Genomic DNA, 24116 nt, shown 5'->3' with positions numbered 1-24116 from the left:
GGTCAACAAAAACATTTATGGCTTATTTGCTACGTTTGGTTTATTTGACTGAAAATACATTTGGTAACGCTTAAGTTGTTATGAGTGTACTAATATAAGTAGGACACATGACATTCCGACAACTTGAGTAAAAACTATTTATATCGGAGTTGTGTGGATGGCTATGCATATTCATGGCATTAGGCTTGTAGCATAGCATCTCTCTCCATTGAATACAGGCGGTTGAAGTCAACAACCCTCATCGAATATTCAAAAAGGATTACAATGATGCGATGTATCCACCAATCCAAAGAGAGGATAGGCGGGAGCTAGACAGCCCACCGTGCCGCTTAGTGGACAACAACTCCTATTGTTAGGGCAGAGAGACATGTGTCTTGTCAGTATGTTCATAATCGTTGCTTGAGTTCTCGCTTCACCTCTTCCTGTCTTGTGTGACTCACAAAATTTTGTGTGTCAGTTAATTACTATAGCTCCCTCCTTGGGCCAATCAGTGTAATTTTTTTAAATGCCGGATCTCCCTTACAAAAATGAATGTGTTGCTTTAAACTTCCTGCAACTGTGTGGCAAATTTGCTGCAAACTAAATAGTGTGCCACAAAATGTTGCAAATGTTTGCCACTAGTGGTAAACATTTCACCAGAGGAGTTTTACTTACAAACAATTCTCTTAAGAATCTATTTGAATCTGTGGTAACAATATTTATTACCACTAGTGGCAAACAGTTTACCAGAAGACCAGCATCCGTCGATGACCAATCAGGAGGATTAGAAAAATCTGTTGGAAAATGGAAACCAAGCTATCCAGCTAGCTACCTACCAAAGTTGTCCTGTAAGTGTCTAATTTATTTATTAAACTTCCCAATAAACTTTTAAATTCAGTTAGCTAATTGATGCCTAGTTAGCAAAGTCATGTTTTATAGCATTGAGTTTCAATCTGCAGCACCATTGATTGGCTAGCGCTTAGCTAGTGGATGTTAGCTATCATTTTTGCACAATTCATGTGATTGCTAGCTAGCTAACTAATGATTTTCCTAAACACATTTTTAGGTGAATATGTTACTCTTTTTTAAAAAATAAATTAATGTCAATATGCCAGTGTCACTGTTCAGTAGCATGTTAGCGAGCAACAATATGAGCTGACTTGACATCAAAGCAAGACTTAACTTTTGCAGATCGATACCCTTCCTGAACCCGTGGTGTTGGAAGAGGCTGTTTTGGGAGGATACATCAACACCGTAGAAATATGTTCGTGGTGCACTCACTCATAACACTTTTTTCTGATATGTGTATCGTCTTAAAGCTTGATACGATAAGCAAATGCATGTATTATTCTAGAAGCTAGTGCGTCTTGATCATGTCTTGTTTCTTCGCTCTTCCTAGAAGCAATCAGTTACAAGGCAAAGAGACAGGCCTTCAATCAAAACGGAGGACATAGAAATGTGTCCACCTGGGCAAGGCTTCTTGCATGCATGGCTTTGAGATGTAAGTTAACGATAATTCACTTTGGAAAAATAATATGAATTGCCATATTAGGCATAACTCAATTTTATGTTGCTTTCCTTTCACCCAAGCCTTATACACCTGAGTCAGGAAGAAGTGACAACTAGTAAACGACTGTCTCCTTGTACTTGGCCTGCATACTCACCAGACATGTCACCCATTGAACATGTTCGGGATGCTCTGGATCAACGTGTATGACAACGTGTTCCAGTTTCCACCAATATCCAGCAACTTCACACAGCCATTGAAGAGGAGTGGGACAACATTCCACAGGCCACAATCAACAGCCTGATCAACTCTATGCGAAGGAGATGTGTCACGCTGCATTAGGCAAGTGTTGACCAACAGATGCATATCCGTATTTTAGTGAGAAGCATAGCAACATCAAGGCAACTTTGTAATAGCTGACCCTGTTTTCTCAAAGCCAAACCCGCTGAGTCTACCTTAAGGTGCCACAATAGAAAATGTTTTCAGTATCCTAGTTGTACTTTTGTTTTGCTTTTCCTGATTGTTTCAGTGCATGCATTCAACAAGCATTGGACGAAGGACTTCCACTGGGCCGCCATCTCCAAAGTTAGCTCAAAAAGGCAATTGATCTGAACTGGGTTTAATTTAGTATTTTTTTAATAAAAATTTTGTTAAAGATCTTTTAAGCTTGCACTGGTTGAAAGCTATTGCTCAGTTTTCACTTGGATCATGTAAATTCTATAGTTTCCCCTTTAAACATCTTAAGGTCAAGATCCCCATAGTGTTCACATTTCTCTCATGTAAATGTTGTAGCTATATAAAAAGATTCAATAAACTATTTTTTGGGAAATATCCCATCTTTGCTCTTTTCTTCACTAGCATGCAGATGATTTCAAGTTGTATTGGATTCATTTTAATCTGTTAAGACATGTTTAGTATATTTATACTGAACAAAAATATAAACACAACATGCGTCAATTTAAATGATTTTACTGAGTTACAGTTCATATAATGAAATCAGTCAATTGAAATAAATTCATTAGGCCCCATCCTATGGATTTCACATGGGTGGGCCTGGAACCACCCAATCAGAATATATTTTTTTCCCCACAAAAGGACTTTATTACATTCAGAAATACTTGTTTCATCAGGCTCCCTCAAAACTTGAGATATCTGTGGCATTGTAATGTGACAACTACACATTTTAGCGTGTCCTTTTATTATCCCCAGCACAATGTGCACCTGTGTAATGATCATGCTGTTTAATCAGTTTCTTGATAAGCCACACCCGTTGGGTGGATGGATTATCTTGGCAAAGGTGAAATGCTCACTAAGGATGTTAACAAAATTGTGCACAAAATGAGAGAAATAAGCTTTTTGTGCATATCAAACATTTCTGGGATCCTTTATTTCAGCTCACATGACCAACACATTACATGTTGCATTTATTTTTGTTCAGTATAGTATGTTTAGTTTTCTTTGAGAGAAGCAATTTTATTTTAAATTACGTGATTTGGTGTATGTAGATACATTTAAATGTTAACACACAATAACCAAAAATCTGATCTTATTTGCATATTCATACAGAGTTTGAAACAAATTTGCAAACAGTAGAATGTTTGCCCAGAATTGTTTTCCAGAAGTTCACAATTCGCCACAAAACTTTTTTTCCCGTAAGGGAAGACGCATCATTCACCCAAGTTTATTTAAAATCGGGCCAGTGCTGTCAGACATCGTGTGTGACTAACATACGAACAGACGGAGACCGATCTAGTCCCCTTCCCAATTTCATAATGGGGGACAAGCAACAGAACTTGTTACACAGAACAGTCTTTATTTCTTAAATAGAATGGAAACGGTACAAATCTGGAATGAATGAACGGTTATTAGCGTATGTGTGTGTGTTGCAGCATGCAGTCAGTGGTTGAGTCCCTCAGGGTGGTGTGGTCCTGTAAAGCTGGTCCAGTTTGCGTCGCAGCATGTTGTAGTTGTCCTTGGTGCCTGGGGCTTCTGGATCCAGCTTCAGAGACAGCTCGTAGTGCTTCTTCGCCAGCTCCAGCTTCCCCCAGCGATGGTACAGCACCGCTGAGATGGAGGGGAGAGAGGAGAGACACAGACATATTATTGTGAAGCCAAAGACACGGTGTGGAACATTCAGAATAAACATGCCTCTGATATTGAGAATAAGGAATCACAATTCATGTCAGCAACGATCCACCTTGTACCTACTGAAGGTGGCCCATGCATTTATTTCATATGATATTTGACCAATAATGTTTCTAAGTGGTACTCTTGCTTGAGACCAAACCCATCACATTATCCCTAAACAATTAATTAAACACACCACATTGATCACGTTGAATTTCATTGAGGTATTATGGATTTATTTATGTGGCAAGTGTCTTAATACAAAAGACAAATATACTGTATATGAAAAACATTTCTGTGGGTCTATAAGAACTATGGTTCGCCATCAAACGTATCTCGGAACCCACTGGTCTTACCCAGATTGCCATGGCAACTGGCAGCATTTGGGTTGATCCTCAGAGCCTGGAGGAAGAAGCCTTCGGACTCCTGATTGGGCACAAAACACAGGACATGTTTCAGTGTGTGTGGCTGCATTAGGAGTGCAGTCACACACACACACAGACACATCTGTACCCCTGCACATTGACTTGGTACCAGTACCCCCTGTATATAAGCCTCATTTTAGTTACTTTACTTTAGTTTATTTAGTAAATATTTTCTTAACTCTATTTTCTTAAAACTGCATTCTTGGTTAAGGGCATGTGACAAATAACATTTGATTTGAAATTGTTTATATCCCATTGACTTAAGTGCATGTTTGACATTCAGCATTGATCTGAAGTTCGGATTGAGTTGAGGTGAGGGCTGGCACAATTACCAGCTGAGCGAAGACGGTCGGACATTCATGCGGTTAAGTCTGTTTCTGCGGTAACATGGACTCTTAACGACGTGATGAAAATGTGTGGCTCTTGCAGAAACGAGCAAGGTGTTGTAGCAAATGAGTGTTAGGTTGCCTAGGCAATGCCGCCCTCCCTGCAGGAGCAGCACACACACACAGAAATAGAATGAATAGAACGGGCTTAGAACCTCTAACCCTGGAAATGTGACCGGTAAACTCATGGGTACACTCGCAATGGCTGCCTGGTACTGTGATACAATCATTTCCATGGTAATGTAGAATGTTCATTCAAATTATGTTAACTGATGGGGCTCATGCAATGTAATGTATTTTTTGTAATGTCAGTTGAGTTGAATCAACAAATCACAGCACAAATAGACAGGTACACTTCCTGGTTTCAGTTCCTGCCTTACTCCTAGCTTGAAGATAAAAGTTAGGACTCCATGTGAAAGCTTTAAGAAAATAAACATTCACGTGACCAGCTCCGTTGCTAACTTGCATAGCTGGTTCCATTGCTGCAAAGAGTTATGGGATATTAGAATCCTCGTTTTAACCTTTGTCATCTTCAACCTAGCTTTTCTCCTTTGCTGCTATACTTGCAGTGGCCACCAGTCCACCCATTATGCCATCATTGACTCGAACGAGGACGTCCATTTAATTCATTCTATTTCTATGGCAGCACATGCAGTCAGGAGCAGAGGAGAGGAGAAAATGTGTCTTAATCACATGATTATCATTTTTTTTACTAAATTGCTATTCCAACGGTTAAAACGTGAACGCGGTCATTTGGCTGACCAATTACTGTCATCCAAAATTTCATGACCGTCACAGCCCTAGTTGAGGTAAATTATTGTAAGTCATTTCTCTCGCTGGGCTTACTGACCTTATACTTCTGTAGTTTGCCCAGGACGTTGGCCAATGAGAACATGATGGTGTGGTCGTTAGGGAGGAGCTTTAGGGCCTCCCGGCCAATTGCCTCCGCCTGGGCTAGGTTGCCTAGACGACAGGAGAGAGAAGGGATAGACATGAGAAGGACAGACGGATAGTCAGACACAGACAGGCGAGATTGAACTTGCTAGTTCAAAGCCTGTGGACATGCAAGGTGGAAATCCAAGTCATGAGGAGAACAAAGTTTAAAACCGACAGACTACAAGTCAGCTTTAAAAGTCTTAATTGGAAGTCGATGCATTCACAGAATACAAATGTCAACTGCTTGTACGAATGTACAGAGCTTTAAAGCAAGTGCTTATACCTTTATACTATGGATAAAATGATGAAACCCAATATAAACTGAGCGCCCAGTGTGTGTGTACATGTGTGTGTTGTCTGTGGTGTGTAGAGCAGAGTTTTTCCTCTCCACACATGGAAGAGCGCTTTAGCTTCCTAATTAGGAGCTGAACACAAGGACCACTGGCTTATTGATCTCTGTCAGACCTGTCTGACTAGGGAGGGAAGGTGGGAAAGAGAGCGATAGAGGGAGGGAGGGAAGGTGGGAGGGAGAGAGAGCTAGAGGGAGGGAGAAAGATGGGTGGGGATGGAGAGAGGCCCTGAGTCATGCTCTGCGTGCACATGTGTGTGCTATATGTGTGCACATAAACTCAGCAAAAAAAGAAACGTCCCTTTTTCAGGACCCTGTCTTTCAAAGATCATTCGTAAAAATCTAAATAACTTCGCAGATCTGCATTGTAAATGGTTTAAACACTGTTTCCCATGCTTGTTCAAGAACCATAAACAATTAATGAACATGCACCTGTGGAACGGTCGTTAACTTCTTAGGGCTAGGCCACTTTTTTTCTCCACTTCCTGCCTGAATGACGTGCCTAAAGTAAACTGCCTGTAACTCTGGCCATGATGTCAGGATATGCATATAATTGGTACCAATGTAGGAGAATATAACACAACAGATATGGTAGGAGAAAATCAAACAGATTTTTTTTGAGAAAGACCACCCTCTTAGAAATGCAAGAGACAGGTCATATCGAAAATTAGCTCCCTGGATGCAATTCCTATGGCCTCCACAGAGTGTCAGCAGTCTACGTTCAAGGTTTCAGGCTTGTAACTTCAAAAATGAATAAGAAATAACAGTTTTTGTAGAGGGACACAGTCTTGGAATTTTTTGCGTTTCCTATTGAACATACATAGAAATATTATAGTCTGATTACATTTTAGGGTATCTGAGGAGTTAATAGAAACTTATTTTGACTTGTTGAAACAAAGTTTAGGGGTAGATTTTCGGATTCCTTTCTCTGCAAGATGAATGAGTGGATTACTCAAATCGGTGGCGCCAACTAAACTGACATTTTGGGATATAAAGAAGGATTTTATCATACAAAACGACACTACATGTTATAGCTGGGACCCTTTGGATGTCAAGTCAGAGGAATATGTTCAAAAGGTAAGTGATTTTTAACCGTTAAATGTGAATGTATGAAACCCGTGCCCGTGGAAAAATATGTTAATGTGGGGTGCCATCCTCAAACAATTGCATGGCATGTTTTCGCTGTAGTAGCTACTGTAAATCAGACAGTGCAGTTAGATTAACCAGAATTTAAGCTTTCAGCAAATATAAGACACAGTTGAAGTCGGAAGTTTACATACACATAGGTTGGAATCATTATATCTTGTTTTTCAACCACTCCACAAATATCATATTTTTCAACAACTCCACAAACTGTAGTTTTGGCAAGTCGGTTAGGACATCAACTTTGTTCATGACACAAGTCATTTTTTATTTTTTTTATTTTTCTTTCCAACAATTGTTTACAGACAGATTATTTCACTTATAATTCACTGTATCACAATTCCAGTGGGCCAGAAGTTTACATACACTAAGTTGACTGTGCCTTCAAACAGCTTGGAAAATTACAGAAAATTATGTCATGGCTTTAGAAGCTTCTGATAGGCTAATTGACATAATTTGAGTCAATTGGAAGTGTACCTGTGGATGTATTTCAAGGCCTACCTTCAAACTCGGTGCTTCTTTGCATTGACATCATAGGAAAATCAAAAGAAATCAGCCAAGACCTCCAAAAAAAAACTGTAGACCTCCACAAGTCTGCTTCATCCTCGGGAGCAATTTTTAAATGCCTGAAGGTACCACGTTCATCTGTACAAACAATAGTACGCAAGTATAAACACCATGGGACCACGCAGCCGTCATACCGCTCAGGAAGGAGAAGCGTTCTGTCTCCTAGAGATGAACGTACTTTGGTGCGAAAATTGCAAATCAATCCCAGAACAACAGCAAAGGACCTTGTGAAGATGCTGGAGGAAACAGGTACAAAAGTATCTATATCCACAGTAAAACGAGTGCTATATCAACATAACCTGAAAGGCCGCTCAGCAAGGAAGAAGCCACTGCTCCAAAACTGCCATAAAAAAAGCCAGACTACAGTTTACAACTGCACATGGGGACAAAGATCGTACTTTTTGGAGAAATGTCCTCTGGTCTGATGAAACAAAAATAGAACGGACTATTGTTATGTTTGGAGGACAAAGGGGGAGGCTTGCAACCCGAAGAAGACCATCCCAACCGTGAAGCATGGGGGTGGCAGCATCATGTTGTGGGGGTGCTTTTCTGCAGAAGGGACTGATGCACTTCACAAAATAGATGGCATCATGAGGTAGGAAAAGTATGTGGATATATAAAACCAACATCTCAAGACATCAGTCAGGAAGTTAAAGCTTAAATGTTTCTCCCAAATGGACAATGACCCCAAGCATACTTCCAAAGTTGTGGCAAAATGGCTTAAGGACAACAAAGTCAAGGTACAACTTATTGTGGGAAGCTTGTGGAAGGCTACCCGAAACGTTTGACCCAAGTTAAACAATTTAAAGGCAATGGTACCAAATACTATTTGAGTGTATGTAAACTTCTAACCCACTGGGAATGTGATGATAGAAATAAAAGTTGAAATAAATCACTACTATTATTCGGACATTTCACATTCTTAAAATAAAGTGGTCACCCTAAATGACCTAAGACAGGGGATTTTTAATAGGATTAAATGTCAGGAATTGTGAAAAACTGAGTTTAAATGTATTTCGCTATGTAAACTCCTGACTTCAACTGTATATGTACATAAATGTTTAAAATCCATAATATTTATGATTATTTATTTGAATTGCGGTCCCTCCAGTTTCACCGGAAGTTGTTCAGCCAGGGGAACACCGATCCTTAAGAAGTTTTAAGACACGAACAGCTTACAGACTGTAGGCAATTAAGGTCACAGTTATTAAAACTTAGGACACTAAAGAGGCCTTTCTACTAACTCTGAAAAACACCAAAAGAAAGATGCCCAAGGTCCCTGCTCATTTGCGTGAACGTGCCTTAGCCATGCTGCAAGGAGGCATAAGGACTGCAGATGTGGCCAGGGCAATAAATGACAATGTCCGTACTGTGAGACGCCTAAGACAGCGCTACAGGGAGATAGGACGGACAGCTGATCATCCTCACAGTGGCAGACCACGTGTAACAACACCAGCACAGGATCGGTACATCCGAACGTCACACTTGCGGGACAGGTACAGTATGGCAACAACAACTGCCCGAGTTCCACCAGGAATGCGCAATCCCTCCATCAGTGTTCAGACTGTCCGCAATAGGCTGAGAGAGGCTGGACTGAGGGTTTGTAGGCCCGTTGTAAGGCAGGTCCTCACCAGACATCACCAGTAACAACGTCGCCTATGGGCACTAACCCACCGTCGCTGGACCAGACAGGACTGGCACAAAGTGCTCTTCACTGACGAGTCGCAGTTTTGTCTCACCAGTGGTGATGGTCGGATTCACGTTTATCGTCGAAGTAATGAGCGTTACACCGAGGCCTGTACTCTGGAGCGGGATCAATTTGGAGGTGGAGGGTCCGTTATGGTCTGGGGGGGGTGTGTCACAGCATCATCGGACTGAGCTTGTTGTTATTGCAGGCAATCTCAACGCTATGCGTTACAGGGAAGACATCCTCCTCCCTCATGTGGTACCCCTTCCTGCAGGCTCATCCTGACATGACCCTCCAGAATGACAATGCCACCAGCCATACTGCTCGTTCTCTGCGTGATTTCCTGCAAGACAGGAATGTCAGTGTTTTGCCATGGCCAGCGAAGAGCCCGGATCTCAATCCCATTGAGCACGTCTGGGACCTGTTGGATCAGAGGGTGAGGGCTAGGGCCATTCCCCCCAGAAATGTCCGGGAACTTGCAGGTGCCTTGGGGAAGAGTGGGGTAACATCTCACAGCAAGAACGGGCAAATCTGGTGCAGTCCATGAGGAGGAGATGCACTGCAGTACTTAATGCAGCTGGTGGCCACACCAGATACTGACTGTTACTTTTGATTTTGACCCCCCCCTTTGTTCAGGGACACATTATTCAATTTCTGCTCGTCACATGTCTGTGGAACTTGTTCAGCTTATGTCTCAGTTGTTGAATCTTATGTTCATACAAATATTTACACATGTTAAGTTTGCTGAAAATAAACGCAGTTGACAGTGAGAGGACGTTTATGTATGCTAGCTCAGCTTTGTCTCTGTGCAATGAAAGAGAATAAAGGAAGCACACCCCGGTTACTTTATGTTTTTTGGTGACATGTAGTCTTGGCAGATTTGGGGAAGAAATGATGTGGAGAGGGGGTGGAGGAGGGGGATTCTGAATTCTGAGGGGGCACTTCTCTGTGTCTGCTTTGCGTTTGATCATGGGAACGCTGGCCGGCGATTGGATGGTTCTAGGGCCCTCCTGGGAGACCCCGCCCCCCTCGGGAGAGGCTTCTGACAAAAGCGGCGCCAACGTCTGGAAATCAGCGCATTCTCCACACGGCAGGGAAGAGTGCCTTTAGAAAACTCCACACACAAAGCTTTAATACATAAATTTCAAGCATTGCCGGTTCCTGCTCTTCCAGTCTAATCACGTTGGGCGCTTAGATCAAATTTCCCCCCATTTTTTTTTTTTTATCTTTGTCTCCGTCTTCACTGCTGTTAGCGTACAGAAACAATCTTTGAACAACTGTGCGTACGGATGAATGAGTAAAAACATGAGGCATTTGACTAACTCTGCGGCGCATGTAATCAATGGAAATTCATCCATTACTCAACTATTAAAGATTGATTATGAATATCCAAAATAGATTGGGCACAAAACAAAGCAAGTGATGGGTATTGTCACTCATAGTATCTCCCATTAGACAGCAACTGTGGTGTGTGTGTGTCAAAGTGTGTGTTAGTGGCGTGTGTGTATGTGGTGCGCACAGGGCTCTAAAGTACGACCATTTTGGTTGCTTTTGCTCCTAGATATATGCTCCCAGATAATAATTGTTGTAATGATAGTCTTCATTGTGCAGTTGTTTCCAAGTGCCCTAGAGAAGAACGTGAACGCAGGTTCGTGCAATCCAAAGCTTACATTTAAAGAACGAATCAGTAACTTGTATTTCTTGCAACTTCCTGAAGACGTAACGGCATGGGAATGCCTGTGTCTACAACTTTGTGTAGCCAGGTAGTGATGCCCGAAATAGTCATTTCTAAAGGCTTTCCCATAAAACTTTCCAAATTAAATGTTAACTGTAAAGTAAACTTACCTGGCACAATAATATGATATTGCGATGATCTGTTTCAATCGAGTGTCTTGTTTTATAAACAGAATTGAAATTTAAAAAAAGGGCAAATATAGCCTGCAAAATATGTGTTTTATTTTCTTCCCCAGACCTCAAATGTGGTCTCCTGATGCTGTTTAAGCATTCTTGTGGACTTAGAACATCCAATTTTGTTGTTTCTCTATTAAAAAAGGTGTGATTTTGAGAGTGAAAACTTGAAGAAAAGAAAACTAGGGAAATCGAAAACAGAGGGAAAAAAACTAGACCTTTTTTTGGGGTGATTTTTGGTGTTATTATGGCGAATAAATGTATTGACTGGTAAGAATTATGAGTGGATGGTAGATTTTTTCATCTACCTGCAAAAGTGCTTGGTGGACCAAAATGTACGTTTTTAGGCTCTCGTCATAAACAATGTTGCGGGTCGTTCAAAACCCACGCATTTTTTTACACCTTGTTCATTCATGTTACCTCATTAGCTAACAACCTGGTTACTTTACCAGTATATCTAAACATTTGGGGGCACAGAAAGAAAGCTTGGGATGAGAGAGGGTGCTTTAGCGGGTGGAATAGTGGAAGTCAATTGGAGGGTTACTTAGCAGCAATGCAAATAACATGGTACAGCTATATGGACACTCAATCACCATGGTACATTTACAAACATATTATGATAAAAAAGATTTGAAACTTGTATCTAATTATGGTAAATGGTGAAATAAGTATAGCCAGTTATAATTGTAATGGTTTAGCAGATAATAAGAAAATAACAATATTTACCTTGCTCAAAGAGAAGGAATATAATATCTACTGTTCACAGGAAACTCATTCAAAATGTTTGTTGAAGTTGTGTGGAAAAATATACACTACCGTTAAAAAGTTTGGGGTCACTTACAAATGGCCTTGTTTTTGAAAGAAAAAAATTTTGAATTTTTTTTTGTCCATTAAAATAACATCAAATTGTTCAGAATTACAGTGTAGACATGGTTAATGTTGTAAATGACTATTGTAGCTGGAAATGGCCGATTTTTAAAAATGGAATATCTACATAGGCGTACAGAGGCCCATTATCAGCAACCATCACTCCTGTCTTCCAACGGCACGTTATGTTAACTAATCCAAGTTTATCATTTTAAAAGGCTAATTGATCATTAGAAAACCCTTTTGCAATTATGTTAGCACAGCTGAAAACTGTAAAACTGCCCTTCTTCAGACAACATTTGTGGGTTCGATTACAGGCTCAAAATGGCCAGAAACAAAGACCATTCTTCTGAAACTCGTCAGTCTATTCTTGTTCTGAGAAATGAAGGCTATTCCATGCGAGAAATTGCCAAGAAACTGAAGATCTCGTACAACGCTGTGTACTGCTCCCTTCACAGAACAGCGCAAACTGTCTCTAACCAGAATAGAAAGAGGAGTGGGAGGCCCGGTGCACAACTGAGCAAGAGGACAAGTACATTAGAGTGTCTAGTTTGAGAAACAGATTTTATGTTGTGCTTATGTTGTGTTCACTTTAGGTGAACCAGTGCTACCAATTGAAATGATTTTATTTAGAGCCCTGGGTGCGCATGCATGTGTGTGTGACTGTGAAAGTGTGTGTTAGTAGTGTGTATGTGGCAGTGTGTGGTTACCAGTGTTGTCCAGTAGTATGACCATGTTGTTCCATGCCAGGCTGTGGTCAGGCTTCAGCACTGTAGCGTTCCTCCATGCATTCAGAGCATCTAGGTGTCTGTTCAGGTCTGCATACTGGAGAGGAAATTGTCAGAATTTATACATTTCAAATAAAAGGCATGAGCTTGCGCACACCCAGAGAAAACGATTTAGGTGCTGACTAACGGTGAATAAACGGTAAGCTATAAAAACAAAGAGCTGCACACTCCATATGTATAACCTCCCAGTCATTTATTGGGTAAAAAAAAACACCAACGTTTCGGCATCGCTGTGCCTTCTTCAGGGTAATGTCATGAATGCTTGAACCAGGTTATGTAGATTTCATACATTACCATTCTAGCAAACCACATCACATTCATTCATCATCAAAGCCACAATCTGCAGTCTGTGTTTGAGACTTACAGCAGCCTTGCCACTAGGTTTGGAACAGAACAAGCTACAGTACCTCATCGGTGAAAAGTTACCACTCTCAAATCCATTGAATGATCTTTTTCTGCATAGACTGATCAACATGATAGATTTAAACATGTAGCTTATTTAACCTTAGATTTTGGGTTACAACAGTACCAAGCTCATAAGGCATTTAATAACATATTTCCTCAATAATTAATTAGTGTAAATTTGATTGACTGTTTAACAGTACGAAATCTTACAGATGGTGGCTTTAAGTCCAACCTCGGGTGGTGGCTTTAAGTCCAACCTCGGGTGGTGGCTTTAAGTCCAACCTCGGGTGGTGGCTTTAAGTCCAACCTCGGGTGGTGGCTTTAAGTCCAACCTTTGTACTCACCAGGCGTCCCAGGTTGTAGTAACAGTCAGGGTATTTCTTCCGGAATTGGATGGCGTTCCAGTAGCTCTGCTCTGCTTCCTTATACTTCTTCAGACTGTTTTGCACTATTCCCAGATTCATCCACGCTGCTGCAAAGTCCGGCCTTTCTCAGAAGAACACCACAGTTGCATTTAATGTCCAGAAAGTTATATTTTTTGTGAAGTCACAAAGGCTAATAAAGTTATTTCTGTGCGCATGTACATGCATGCATACGTTCGCGCATGTCAGTGTGTGTGTGTTCACCTACTGTATGAGTACAGCTTTTGCCAGAAGCTCCTCTGCCTCCACCAATTCGTTCCTCTCTTTCAGGATGTTGCCTAGGTTGTTCATAGCGTGGACATACGTAGGGTGCAACCTGACACAAAACACAGCTGAGAGGTTCAATGGTTTCGGCCATAGGTATGACAAAGTATTATCGTGACGTGCTTTCCAACGTGACTCTGTTCCAATATCCACAGTAGCATAACACCTAGTATGAAACAATGTTTTGGGTGTAAGTGATATACAAGTATGGACATTGGAATGTAACCTACATGTACCCAAGAGCCATACTATAGAACTATAGAAAACCTCATATTGAGAGTGTGAAGCTGTAGTATTCGTACCTGACTGCCTCTCTGTAGTACCTGATGGCAGCACTGGTGTTCCCTCTGTCTGCTAGGTTCTTACCCACATTATAATGCACCTGGAGAGGGAAAGAGGCAGCAAAAGTGAAAACGAAAGAAATTAAAAATAAAATAAAAATATAACTTATTTTGAATAGTTTGGGAATCATTGTCATCACAGCTTGCGGACCCAATATGGTCTGACAAAGAGGCAGACAGACAGACACACAAATCGATGCACCAGTAATCCTGACAGACAGACAAGCCAGCAAGAGAGATAGACACATCAGACAGACAGACACCACCTTGGCATTGAGGGGACAGACTGACAGGGCGCTGGTGAAGAGGCTCTGCTCGGAGCGCCACTGGTGACTGCGCAGGGCACAGCGAGCCACATACACACATAGCAGGGCCAGCAGGGAGGCACGGAGCAGCCCCTACAACACACAAGATTGAGGACCATCCGTTACGACAGGACAATGAAGTGAAGGCAATGAAGTGAACCCTGTTTGATTCAGGAGCTCCATCCTTAACAGTCTTAAAATCCTCCATCTCTTTTCAATGTGGGAGAACCTCAAATGTATGTGACGTGTAGCTTTTAGCTGGGCGAGGGTGTGTGTGTGTCTATTCTCTACCTTGTGTCTGCTCCAGCGACCGCAGCAGTGTCCCAGGGCGTAGGCCAGTAGCAGACAGTAGCCAGCGGAGGAGAGGTAGAGGACCCTCTCTGCAATGACGAAGCCAACCCTGAAGAATATGTTGCAGGCGGGCAGGAAGGGGACTACCAGCAGCACCAGACCCAGCGTCAACGTCCTGACAAGATTCACAGGGTCAAAGTAACACTTTATAATATTTGTCATGAGAAAAAGCATTCACAATCCATTTATAAAAAGCGTACATGCGTTTTGAATTGATCGATTAGTATTTGAACAGTCCCATTCGACGATGGACTCAAACTGATCATTAAAAAGGGCAAACCATGTGTCAGTGTATCAGGATGTTGAAGACCCTGAGATGAGATGTTGTGCAGTCATTCAATACCACAAGTGAAATCCCCAAAGTTCTGCTGCAAGAAAGTCATTGGTTCCCGTTGCTATTCACAATGGTCTGTCTGCAGTTCTTCTCCGTGATCACGTACCAAATCTTTCCGGGCCATTTCTTCCAACTTTTGTATTTGACAAAACAGCTACTGTGGGCTATGCAAAACTCTCTCACTTAGCAATCTGCAATGGAAGGTAAAGTTTGGCTGAGAAGAAAAGTGCTTTCCCCACTTTAATAATGTTTTCTGTTTCCCCGGTATGTCTCTTTCTAATAGTCTCCGACTCCTATTTATAGATTGTACAAATACTTGAGTGAAACCACAAATCGTATGTGTACATTTTGAGATTAACCAATATAAGGTCTGTATCGGAGTCAGTGGGTCCTTCTTTAATTGCTATTTGCTAAACAAAGATATCATTCGGCTTTACAAAACATTTCTTGGTTAAAAAAAGTTTTTTTTAAAGTGTCAATCGAAAATTTGACATACCAGTTAGGATCTGGCAAAAAATGCCTGAGGACTACCTGGCCTGATGACGTCTCGCTGTCTCCAGTCCACCTGGTCGTGCTGCTGCTCCAGTTTCAACTGTTCTGGCTGCGGCTATGGAACCCTGACCTGTTCACCGGACGTGCTACCTTGCCCCGGACCTGCTGTTTTCGACTCTCTCTCTCTCTACCTCATCTGCTGTCTCGAACTCTGAATGCTCGGCTATGAAAAGCCAACTGACATTTACTCCTGAGGTGCTGACCTGTTGCACCCTCTACAACCACTGTGATTATTATTATTTGACCGTTCTGGTCATCTATGAACATTTGAACATCTTGGCCATGTACTGTTATAATCGCCACCCGGCACAGCCAGAAGAGGACTGGCCACCCCTCAGAGCCTGGTTCCTCTAGGTTTCTTCCTAGGTTCCTGCCTTTCTAGGGAGTTCTTCCTAGCCACCGTGCTTCTACATCTTTATTGCTTGCTGTTTGGGGTTGTAGGCGGCATTTCTGTAATGCACTGTGACATCGGCTGATGTAAAAAGGGCTTTATAAATACATTTGATTGGGACTAATAACAACAACAAGATAACTATGTAAAACATACTGTGCCTGTAAAACAGGTGGCGAAGCGGTCTAAGGCACTGCATTTCAGTGCTAGAGTGTCACTACAGACCCTGGTTCGATTCTAGGCTGTATCACAACCGGCCGTTATTGGGAGTCCCATAGGGCGGCGCACAATTGGCCCAGCGTCGTCCTGGTTAAGGTTTGGCCGGAGTAGGCCGTCATTGTAAATATGAATTTGTTCTCAACTGACTTGCCTAGTTAAATAATGGTCAAATACATTTAAAAAATAACTTTTTGGAAAGAGTTTGAAACAGTTTGAAAGATATGGCAAATAGAAAAAAAAACAGATGGACATCACAAATAGATGGGAGAGATGGGATATCTTTTTTTTTTATATCTTAATCTATATATATAATCTACACACACACAGACACATACACTACTGTTCAAAAGGTTAGGGTCACTTAAATTTCAAATTTTTGTCCATTAAAATAACATCAAATTGATCAGAAATACAATGTTGCCATTGTTCATGTTGTAAATGACTATTGTAGCTGGAAACGGCAGTTTTTTAATGGAATATCTGTCTCAACGTCTACAGTGAAGAGGCGACTCCGGGATGCTCGCCTTCTAGGCAGAGTTCCTCTGTCCAGAGTGTGTTCTTTTTCCCATCTTCATTCTTTGTATTGTATTGGCAGGTCTGAGATATGGCTTTTTCTTTGCAACTCTGGCTAAAAAGGCCAGCATCCCGGAGTCGCATCTTCACTGTTGACGTTGAGACTGGTGTTTTGCGGGTACTAATGAAGCTGCCAGTTGAGGACTTGTGAGGCGTCTGTTTCTCAAACTAGACACTCTAATGTACTTGTCCATACCGCCACTGGTATGTAGACCCGCTGCTTTAGTACCTCGTCACTAACCATCCAGTAGAGCTCCACAGCTTCGCACAGCTCAGTAAGAGACATCTGATGTGACAGTTTATTTTCAAGTATCTGTGGCCATGGATGCACAGTGAGAACAACCTTAAGTGCTTGAGTGTGTCCAGCGTAGAACGAGTGAAGTGTGTTCCGTCCTGCCCTGCCAGTGGTAACTCTTTTGTCAAGAGTGTGTTATATAGTAGCCACCATCCCAAGTTCCTGTGTGCAGACACGCCGATGTGCATGCAGACACGCCGATGTGCATGCAGACACGCCGATGTGCATGCAGACACGCCGATGTGCATGCAGACACGCCGATGTGCATGCAGACACGCCGATGTGCATGCAGACACACCGATGTGCATGCAGACACACCGATGTGACCTCACTTACATAGTAAATTATTAGAAAAGCCAAGCACAGTTGTGATAAACTCTTTCTTTTAATCACAAGCTGTCTTTTCCGATATACACCTTTATCGAGCACCCCTCCTTTCCTTTGTTCGCCGAAGCGCAGATGCCCAAATCAAATCAACGTTTATTGGTCGAGTGGTGACTGTTCAACAGTCTGATGGCCTGGAGATAAGCAGTTTCTCAGTCCAGATTGTAGCAGGGTGAACAGGCCATAGTTCGGGTGATTGATGACCTTCTTGGTCTTCCTGTGACACCAGTTGCTGTTGATGTCCTGGAGGGCAGGCAGTGTGCCCCCGGTGATGCGTTGGGCTGACCGCACCACCTACTGGAGAACCTTGCCGTTGCAGACGGTGAAATTGCCATACCAGGCGGTGATAAAGCCCAACAGGATATTTTCAATGCTGCATCTATAGAAGTTCTTTAGGGTCTTAAGGGCCAAGCCGAATTTCTTCAGCCTCCTGAGGTTGAAGATGTGCTGTTGCGTCTTCTTCATGATGCTGTCTGTGTGAAGGGACCATTTCAGGTTGTCAGTGATGTGGACGCAGAGGAACTTGAATCTTTTGACCCTATCCACTGCGGCCCCGTCAATGTGCTCTCTCGACTGTCCTGTAGTCCACGATCAGCTCCTTCGTCTTGTTAACGTTGAGGGAGAGGTTATTTTCCTGGCACCACTCCGCCAGGGCTCTCACCTCCTCCCTGTAGGCTGTCTCATCGCTGTTGGTAACCTGTACTCCCTGGATGAACAGGGAGTACAAGGGGCCACCATGTTGAGGACCAGAGGGGCGGACGTGTTGTTGCCTACCTTCACCACTTTTGGTCGACCCACCTGAACTCACACGAGGGTCTGCAGTGAACAGGACGTGATGAGGAAGAGGTGGGTGGGTGTTTCACTGCTTTCACCAGTATATAGAAAAGGTCATGGTTTGTGGTCATGGTCATACCAACATCCTTTTAAAAATACCTTGGTGGAAGTGGAAACATAACACTGGGCTAATGAAGTATAGTAGAAAAAAAACAGAAAGGACTGCACACTGTATATGCTTCCAATTACCACCTTTATTGGCAACGTTTCAAAGGATCTTCATCAGAGCATATTCAGTGTGCTGGCCTTTGTTCTTTTCACTGCTTGGACCCCTAAAAAACACTGTTACATAATACTTACAACTGTATATTACACAGTATGTCTATTTGTTTTAAGTCAGCTGAAATTGATGCTTAAGTCACATTCGATCCACTGTTCATAACTGAGTAACCAACATTGTAACCAAACATGTTCTTTCTTGACAACAGTGTGTGTGTGTGTGTGTGTGTGTGTGTGTGTGTGTGTGTGTGTGTGTACGTACGTGTCGGCTGAGCTCTCTCCTACCTCCTCCTCTGGCTGTCCTGTGAGCATAAGGCTTGGCTTATCAAGCCTATCAGGAAGCACCAGAGCAGCAGCAGCCAGGCCGTCCTCCAATCAAACGCTGACTTAATGAGGGGCACACAGCCCATGGACCAATCAAAACACAGCCACCAGGGACACAGCAGCACCCAGGCATTCAGTGAGTAGTAGTAATTATAGTTGACTATCTGCCAATCACACAGAACAGGACAGGGGATGACAATGAAAGAGGGGAGGGAGGGAGAGAGAAAGAGAGAGAGTGGGAGGGATAGAGAGGGAGCAGAGTGAGATGGCAGAGTGTGAGAGAGAAGGAGAGAGAGGGAAAAAATAAGAACATTTCAAAAACAACAAAAAAATCACAGACAATCAATGGATTGATACGATTATGATTGGTGTACTACTATAGAGGTATGCGTGGCGATAGTTAGATGTTTTCAACTATTAAGAGCACGTCCTAAAAAGACAATCCAAAACTTAAAAACTTAATCCATTTAGATTTAGTATTCTGACATAACTTTAAAATAATTTCCTTCCATAAAGGAGGGTGAGGTTACAAATTACCATAAGAGTCATAAATTAGCCTACATACTCTATCCAGTATCATTCAAATAGGTAAAACATGACTCACTCTGAGAAAGACATTTTCTGCAAAGGATGCTGGGTTGTCTACTTCAGTGAAGGCGGGGGGCCCAGTTCCCATGATTCTCCAGCGGGCGTACAGCAGGGAGGCTCCGCCCATGGCCAGCAGAGCCAATCGGATCAGGAGGCCCGTCCGCACCCGCTCACTTACCTGACAAACATAGTAATAATTCCTACATCTTGCAAAACTAATCATGTTTGCATCATCCAGTGTAAAGGAGTCAAAAACAACAACAGCCCGAGTCCAAATTAAGTACACTTACCTAACCATAACCATAGGGTACATGATCGGTAAATGTCAGAAGGCTATTCTGGTGCATTTCCATACAGGATTCACCTCAATCTTTTACCCAAAAGGCTCAGAATTTTGTTTCCTTCTACGCGGGGCCGACGTGTCTCACTGGCAATGGCACCAGGTTCTCACTTTGGGTCAAAGCCAAGAAACTGGTACTTTTCAGCCTGCATTTACATAACACTGGCAAACTGTGACCTTTCTCACTCTCACAAAGCCACTGTTCTTATTATGCAGAGGTTGTTGATTCTGCTTTTCACAAATCCTTACTGTCAAGCCCTAGCTACGGAAACACAACTTCCCTAGTATAACATAAGGGCATATACAGTAGTGTAGCACGAAAAGCAACATAATTAGTGTAAGAGGTAGAGCCCGACCAATATTATCCTTTTACTGATGTATTTGTATCGCCGTTTGATCCATTGGAAATGACGTATACAAGACGTGGAGAAAGTAATAGTTCATAGAATTGCTTTATTGTGCATTTCATTATTTGTCTTGAGGGCGGCAATAGTACTGCTTGTCCATTTTGAAACGCTGTAGCTAGTAAAAACTCTCTCAAAATAGCCAGAATTAATCTAAGATAACTCAAGAACTCTCTCATTAATTTTGATGCTTTTGCAGAGATCTTAGACGCTCAATTTTACATTAACTAAGATGTTTGGTGCAGAAAAACTGGGCATGCAAATGAGTCATCTCTCGTTGAATGACAAGACTTGAAGAATCCCTACTGTTGACCAATCACCGACGAAAGGGCATAGACTTTCGGCTTGCCTCGAGAAAAGATTACTTGTACCGAAAAGCTGAAAAAACCCTTACCGAAATACAAAAACGTCACAACATGTCACAAAATATATGCACAAACACTTCCAAACTGTTTCGGCTGGGAAGCATGCAGATGCCTTAAGTCAGAGAGGAGAGTGAATAACTGTGAACTAACTCTTAGTCTTACTGCTACCACTTTATTGAGCTGGCCAGCTCAATAAAAGTGCCAAAAATGCGCCCTGGGCATATACCATTACGTGAAGTGTCATGGCAGGGTGTCAGGTGTCTTGACAAACAATTGATGGGGCGTACCAAGTAAGTGCCGTGCTAAGAACATTCAACTCTGTGGTAACGTTAATGCCCTTTAGTGAAGCCAGCGAAATCTAGTGTTATATTTGCTCTTTGCGAAGCTTATTCCTCAAGCTCTGTCATTCAAATGTTTTCCGAGACACACAAGAAAAGAAAAAAGTTTACAAAGTAGCACTTTGCAGCTATGTTCTGATGTATGGGTTCATTGTCACTTGATAGGGACTGGTTCAAATTCACGTTTCGCCAATCGCTAATCCATTTCCTTGACAAGTGCTAGCTAGCCAGCCATCTAACTAGCTGTGAGAGAGTTCTTGACGCCATTCACTGAAGCTTAGTAGTATCAAGAATCCTTGGGACGTCCCTACGCTAAACCTGAACCATTACACTAAACATTTGTTTGGAGGTCCCAAGGATCCCAGACAGCACAAAGACAACACTTGTTTTTCCTTTCAAGTGATTACCAGAATTCAGTGGCTACAGCCTTACAAATCGATGAAAACATAGCTTAATACTAATACACTGAAAATGTGTCCTGTCGTTGTTTTCCAGCTGGCTAGCATGAGGCAGCTCATTCTTCAGAGCCTAGGCATTTATTTGTTGATGATGGAATCAGTGCAGTTTATTCTCCTTTCACTAAATTAGAGTAACACCATTTACATTTACATTTTTTACATTTTAGTCATTTAGCAGACGCTCTTATCCAGAGCGACTTACAGTAGAGTGCATACATTTTATTACATTTTTACATACTGAGACAAGGATATCCCTACCGGCCAAACCCTCCCTACCGGCCAAACCCTCCCTAACCCGGACGACGCTATGCCAATTGTGCGTCGCCCCACGGATCTCCCGGTTGCGGCCGGCTGCAACAGAGCCTGGGCGCGAACCCAGCCCAGCCTGGGCGTGAACCCAGCCCAGCCTGGGCGCGAACCCAGAGACTCTGGTGGCGCAGCTAGCACTGCGATGCAGTGCCCTAGACCACTGCGCCACCCGGGAGTATCTTTGTACGGAAGTTTTTTTTAAATTTCAGCTAAAATAAAAATAAATCGGCACATATCAGTTATCGATTAATATTTCCACTCTCTAAAATCGGAAAAACAAAAAATCCACTATCGTTCGGGCTCTAGTTAGACGGAGTATGGATGGTTTACATGGTTATATGAGTGTATGGTGAAATTACGTTACAATAGCTACGATACAATATCCATACCTTCATTCTACGACGGTATGATTTAAAATACCGTACAAAAACAATATCTGAAAATATTCAATTGAGCCAGTCACATAAGTGTATGTTTCTTTACAAAAAGCTAATGGAGCAAACGTGACATGACGATCCACTGTTGACCAGCCCAAGAGAGTTGATCAGTTTACACTTTAAATTCACTACTAATGTTTGCCAGCTAAATACGTGCCAAATACATTGTGTGCCAAATACATTTTCTCCAGCTCAGGGCTCCGGCTATGCATTTAGTTTGCTTGTTTTCTAGCTAGCCCAGTTTCAACTCCACAATGTACAGAGCATTCGAAAAGTATTCAGACCCCTTCCATTTTTCCACATTTTCTTATGTTAAAGTCTTACTTTAAAATACCCCATAATGGCAAAGCAAAAACAGTTTCTTAGAAATGTTTACAAATAAATAAATACCTAATTTACGTAAGTATTCAGACCCTTTGCTATGAGACTCAAAATTGAGATCAGGTGCATCTTGTTTCCATTGATACTTCTTGAGATGATTCTACAACTTGATTGGAGACCAGCTGTGGTAAATTCAAATGCCTTGTTCAGGGGCAGAACGACAGATTTTTACCTTGTCAGCTCGGGGATTCGATCTTGCAACTTTTCGGTCACTAGTCAAACGCTCTAACCACTAGGCTACCTACCGCCCCAAATGTGTAAATGTATATGTGATATCAGTTTTGTTTTTAATACATTTACGCTTGTTAGCATTTATCTAGCGCCTGCTATGGGAATTCTCTGGTTCTTTGTTAGCATAATATACACTACCATTCAAAGGTTTGGGGTCACTTAGAAATGACCTTGTTTTTGAAAGAAAATCAAATTTTTTGACATATAAAATAACATCAAATTGATCAGAAATACAGTGTAGACATTGTTCATGCTGTAAATGACTATTGTAGCTGGAAACTGCGATTTCTTATGGAATATCTACATAGGCCCATTATCAGCAACGATCACTCCTGTGGTCCAATGGCACGTTGTATTAGGTAATCCCAGTTTATAATTTTAAAAAGTATAATTGATCAATAGAAAACCCTTTTGCAATTTTGTTAGCACAGCTGAAAACTGTTGTCCTGATTAAAGAAGCAATCAAACTGGCCTTCTTTAGACTAGTTGAGTATCTGGAGCATCAGCATTTGTGGGTTCGTTTACAGGCTCAAAATGCCCAGAAACAAATACATTTCTTCTGAAACTCGTCAATCTATTCTTGTTCTGAGAAATTAAGGCTATTCCATACGAGAAATTGACAAGAAACTGAAGATCTCGTACAACGCTGTATACTACTCCCTTCACAGAACAAACTGTCTCTAACCAGAATAGAAAGAGGAGTGGGAGGCCCCGGTGCACAACTGAGCAAGAGGACAAGTACATCAGAGTGTCTAGATAGAGAAACAGATGCCTCACAAGTCCTCAACTGGCAGCTTCATTAAATAGTACCCTCAAAACACCAGTCTCAACGTCAACATTGAAGAGGCGACTCCGGGATGCTGGCCTTCTAGGCGGTTGCAAAGAAATAGCCATATCTCAGACTGGCCAATACAAAGAAAAGATGAAGATGGGAAAAAGAACACAGACACCGGACAGAGGAAGATTGGAAAAAAGTGTTATGGACAGAAGAATCTAAGTTTGAGGTGTTCGGATCACAAAAAAGAAAAGATGCTGGAGGAGTGCTTGACGCAATCTGTCAAGCATGGTGGAAGCAATATGATGGTCTAGGGGTGATTTGGTGGTGGTAAAGTGGGAGACTTGTACAGGGTAAAAGGGATCTTGAAGAAGGAAGGCTCTCACTCCATTTTGCAACGCCATGCCATACCCTGTGGACGGCGCTTAATTGGAGCCAATTTCCTCCTTCAACAGGACAATGACCGAAAGCACAGCTCCAAACTATGCAATAACTATTTAGGGAAGACGAAGTCAACTGGTATTCTGTCTATAATGGAGTAGCCAGCACAGTCACCCGATGTCAAACCTATTGAGCTGTTGTGGGAATAGCTTGACCGTATGGTACGT

The 24116-nt window shown here is 42.1% G+C and overlaps 1 protein-coding gene across 2 annotated transcripts in view; it reads right to left on the bottom strand.

The window, feature by feature from the left end:
- Nucleotides 1-3278: 3278 nt before the first annotated feature.
- Nucleotides 3279-24116, bottom strand: part of tmtc4 (transmembrane O-mannosyltransferase targeting cadherins 4) — a 35056-nt gene continuing 14218 nt past the window's right edge. The window contains exons 8-18 of one of the 2 annotated variants that reach the window (XM_023981213.2): nucleotides 19487-19648; nucleotides 18844-19046; nucleotides 14698-14872; nucleotides 14368-14499; nucleotides 14063-14142; nucleotides 13705-13812; nucleotides 13419-13560; nucleotides 12592-12706; nucleotides 5275-5387; nucleotides 3970-4039; nucleotides 3279-3550 (exon numbers count right to left, since the gene is read on the bottom strand). In XM_023981213.2, coding sequence (XP_023836981.1) covers nucleotides 3399-3550; nucleotides 3970-4039; nucleotides 5275-5387; nucleotides 12592-12706; nucleotides 13419-13560; nucleotides 13705-13812; nucleotides 14063-14142; nucleotides 14368-14499; nucleotides 14698-14872; nucleotides 18844-19046; nucleotides 19487-19648 — 1452 coding nt within the window. In that variant the 3' untranslated portion in view covers nucleotides 3279-3398. Of the gene's footprint in view, nucleotides 3551-3969; nucleotides 4040-5274; nucleotides 5388-12591; nucleotides 12707-13418; nucleotides 13561-13704; nucleotides 13813-14062; nucleotides 14500-14697; nucleotides 14873-18843; nucleotides 19047-19486; nucleotides 19649-24116 lie in introns of both variants that reach the window. The other variant, XM_023981211.2, reaches the window with a different exon arrangement.

The sequence above is a fragment of the Salvelinus sp. IW2-2015 genome, linkage group LG36 (genome assembly GCF_002910315.2).
Source record: "Salvelinus sp. IW2-2015 linkage group LG36, ASM291031v2, whole genome shotgun sequence".
NCBI classification, from domain to species: domain Eukaryota; kingdom Metazoa; phylum Chordata; class Actinopteri; order Salmoniformes; family Salmonidae; genus Salvelinus; species Salvelinus sp. IW2-2015.
The sequence above is the reverse complement of the archived record's forward strand: the minus strand, read 5'-3'. Positions and strand labels throughout refer to the sequence as shown.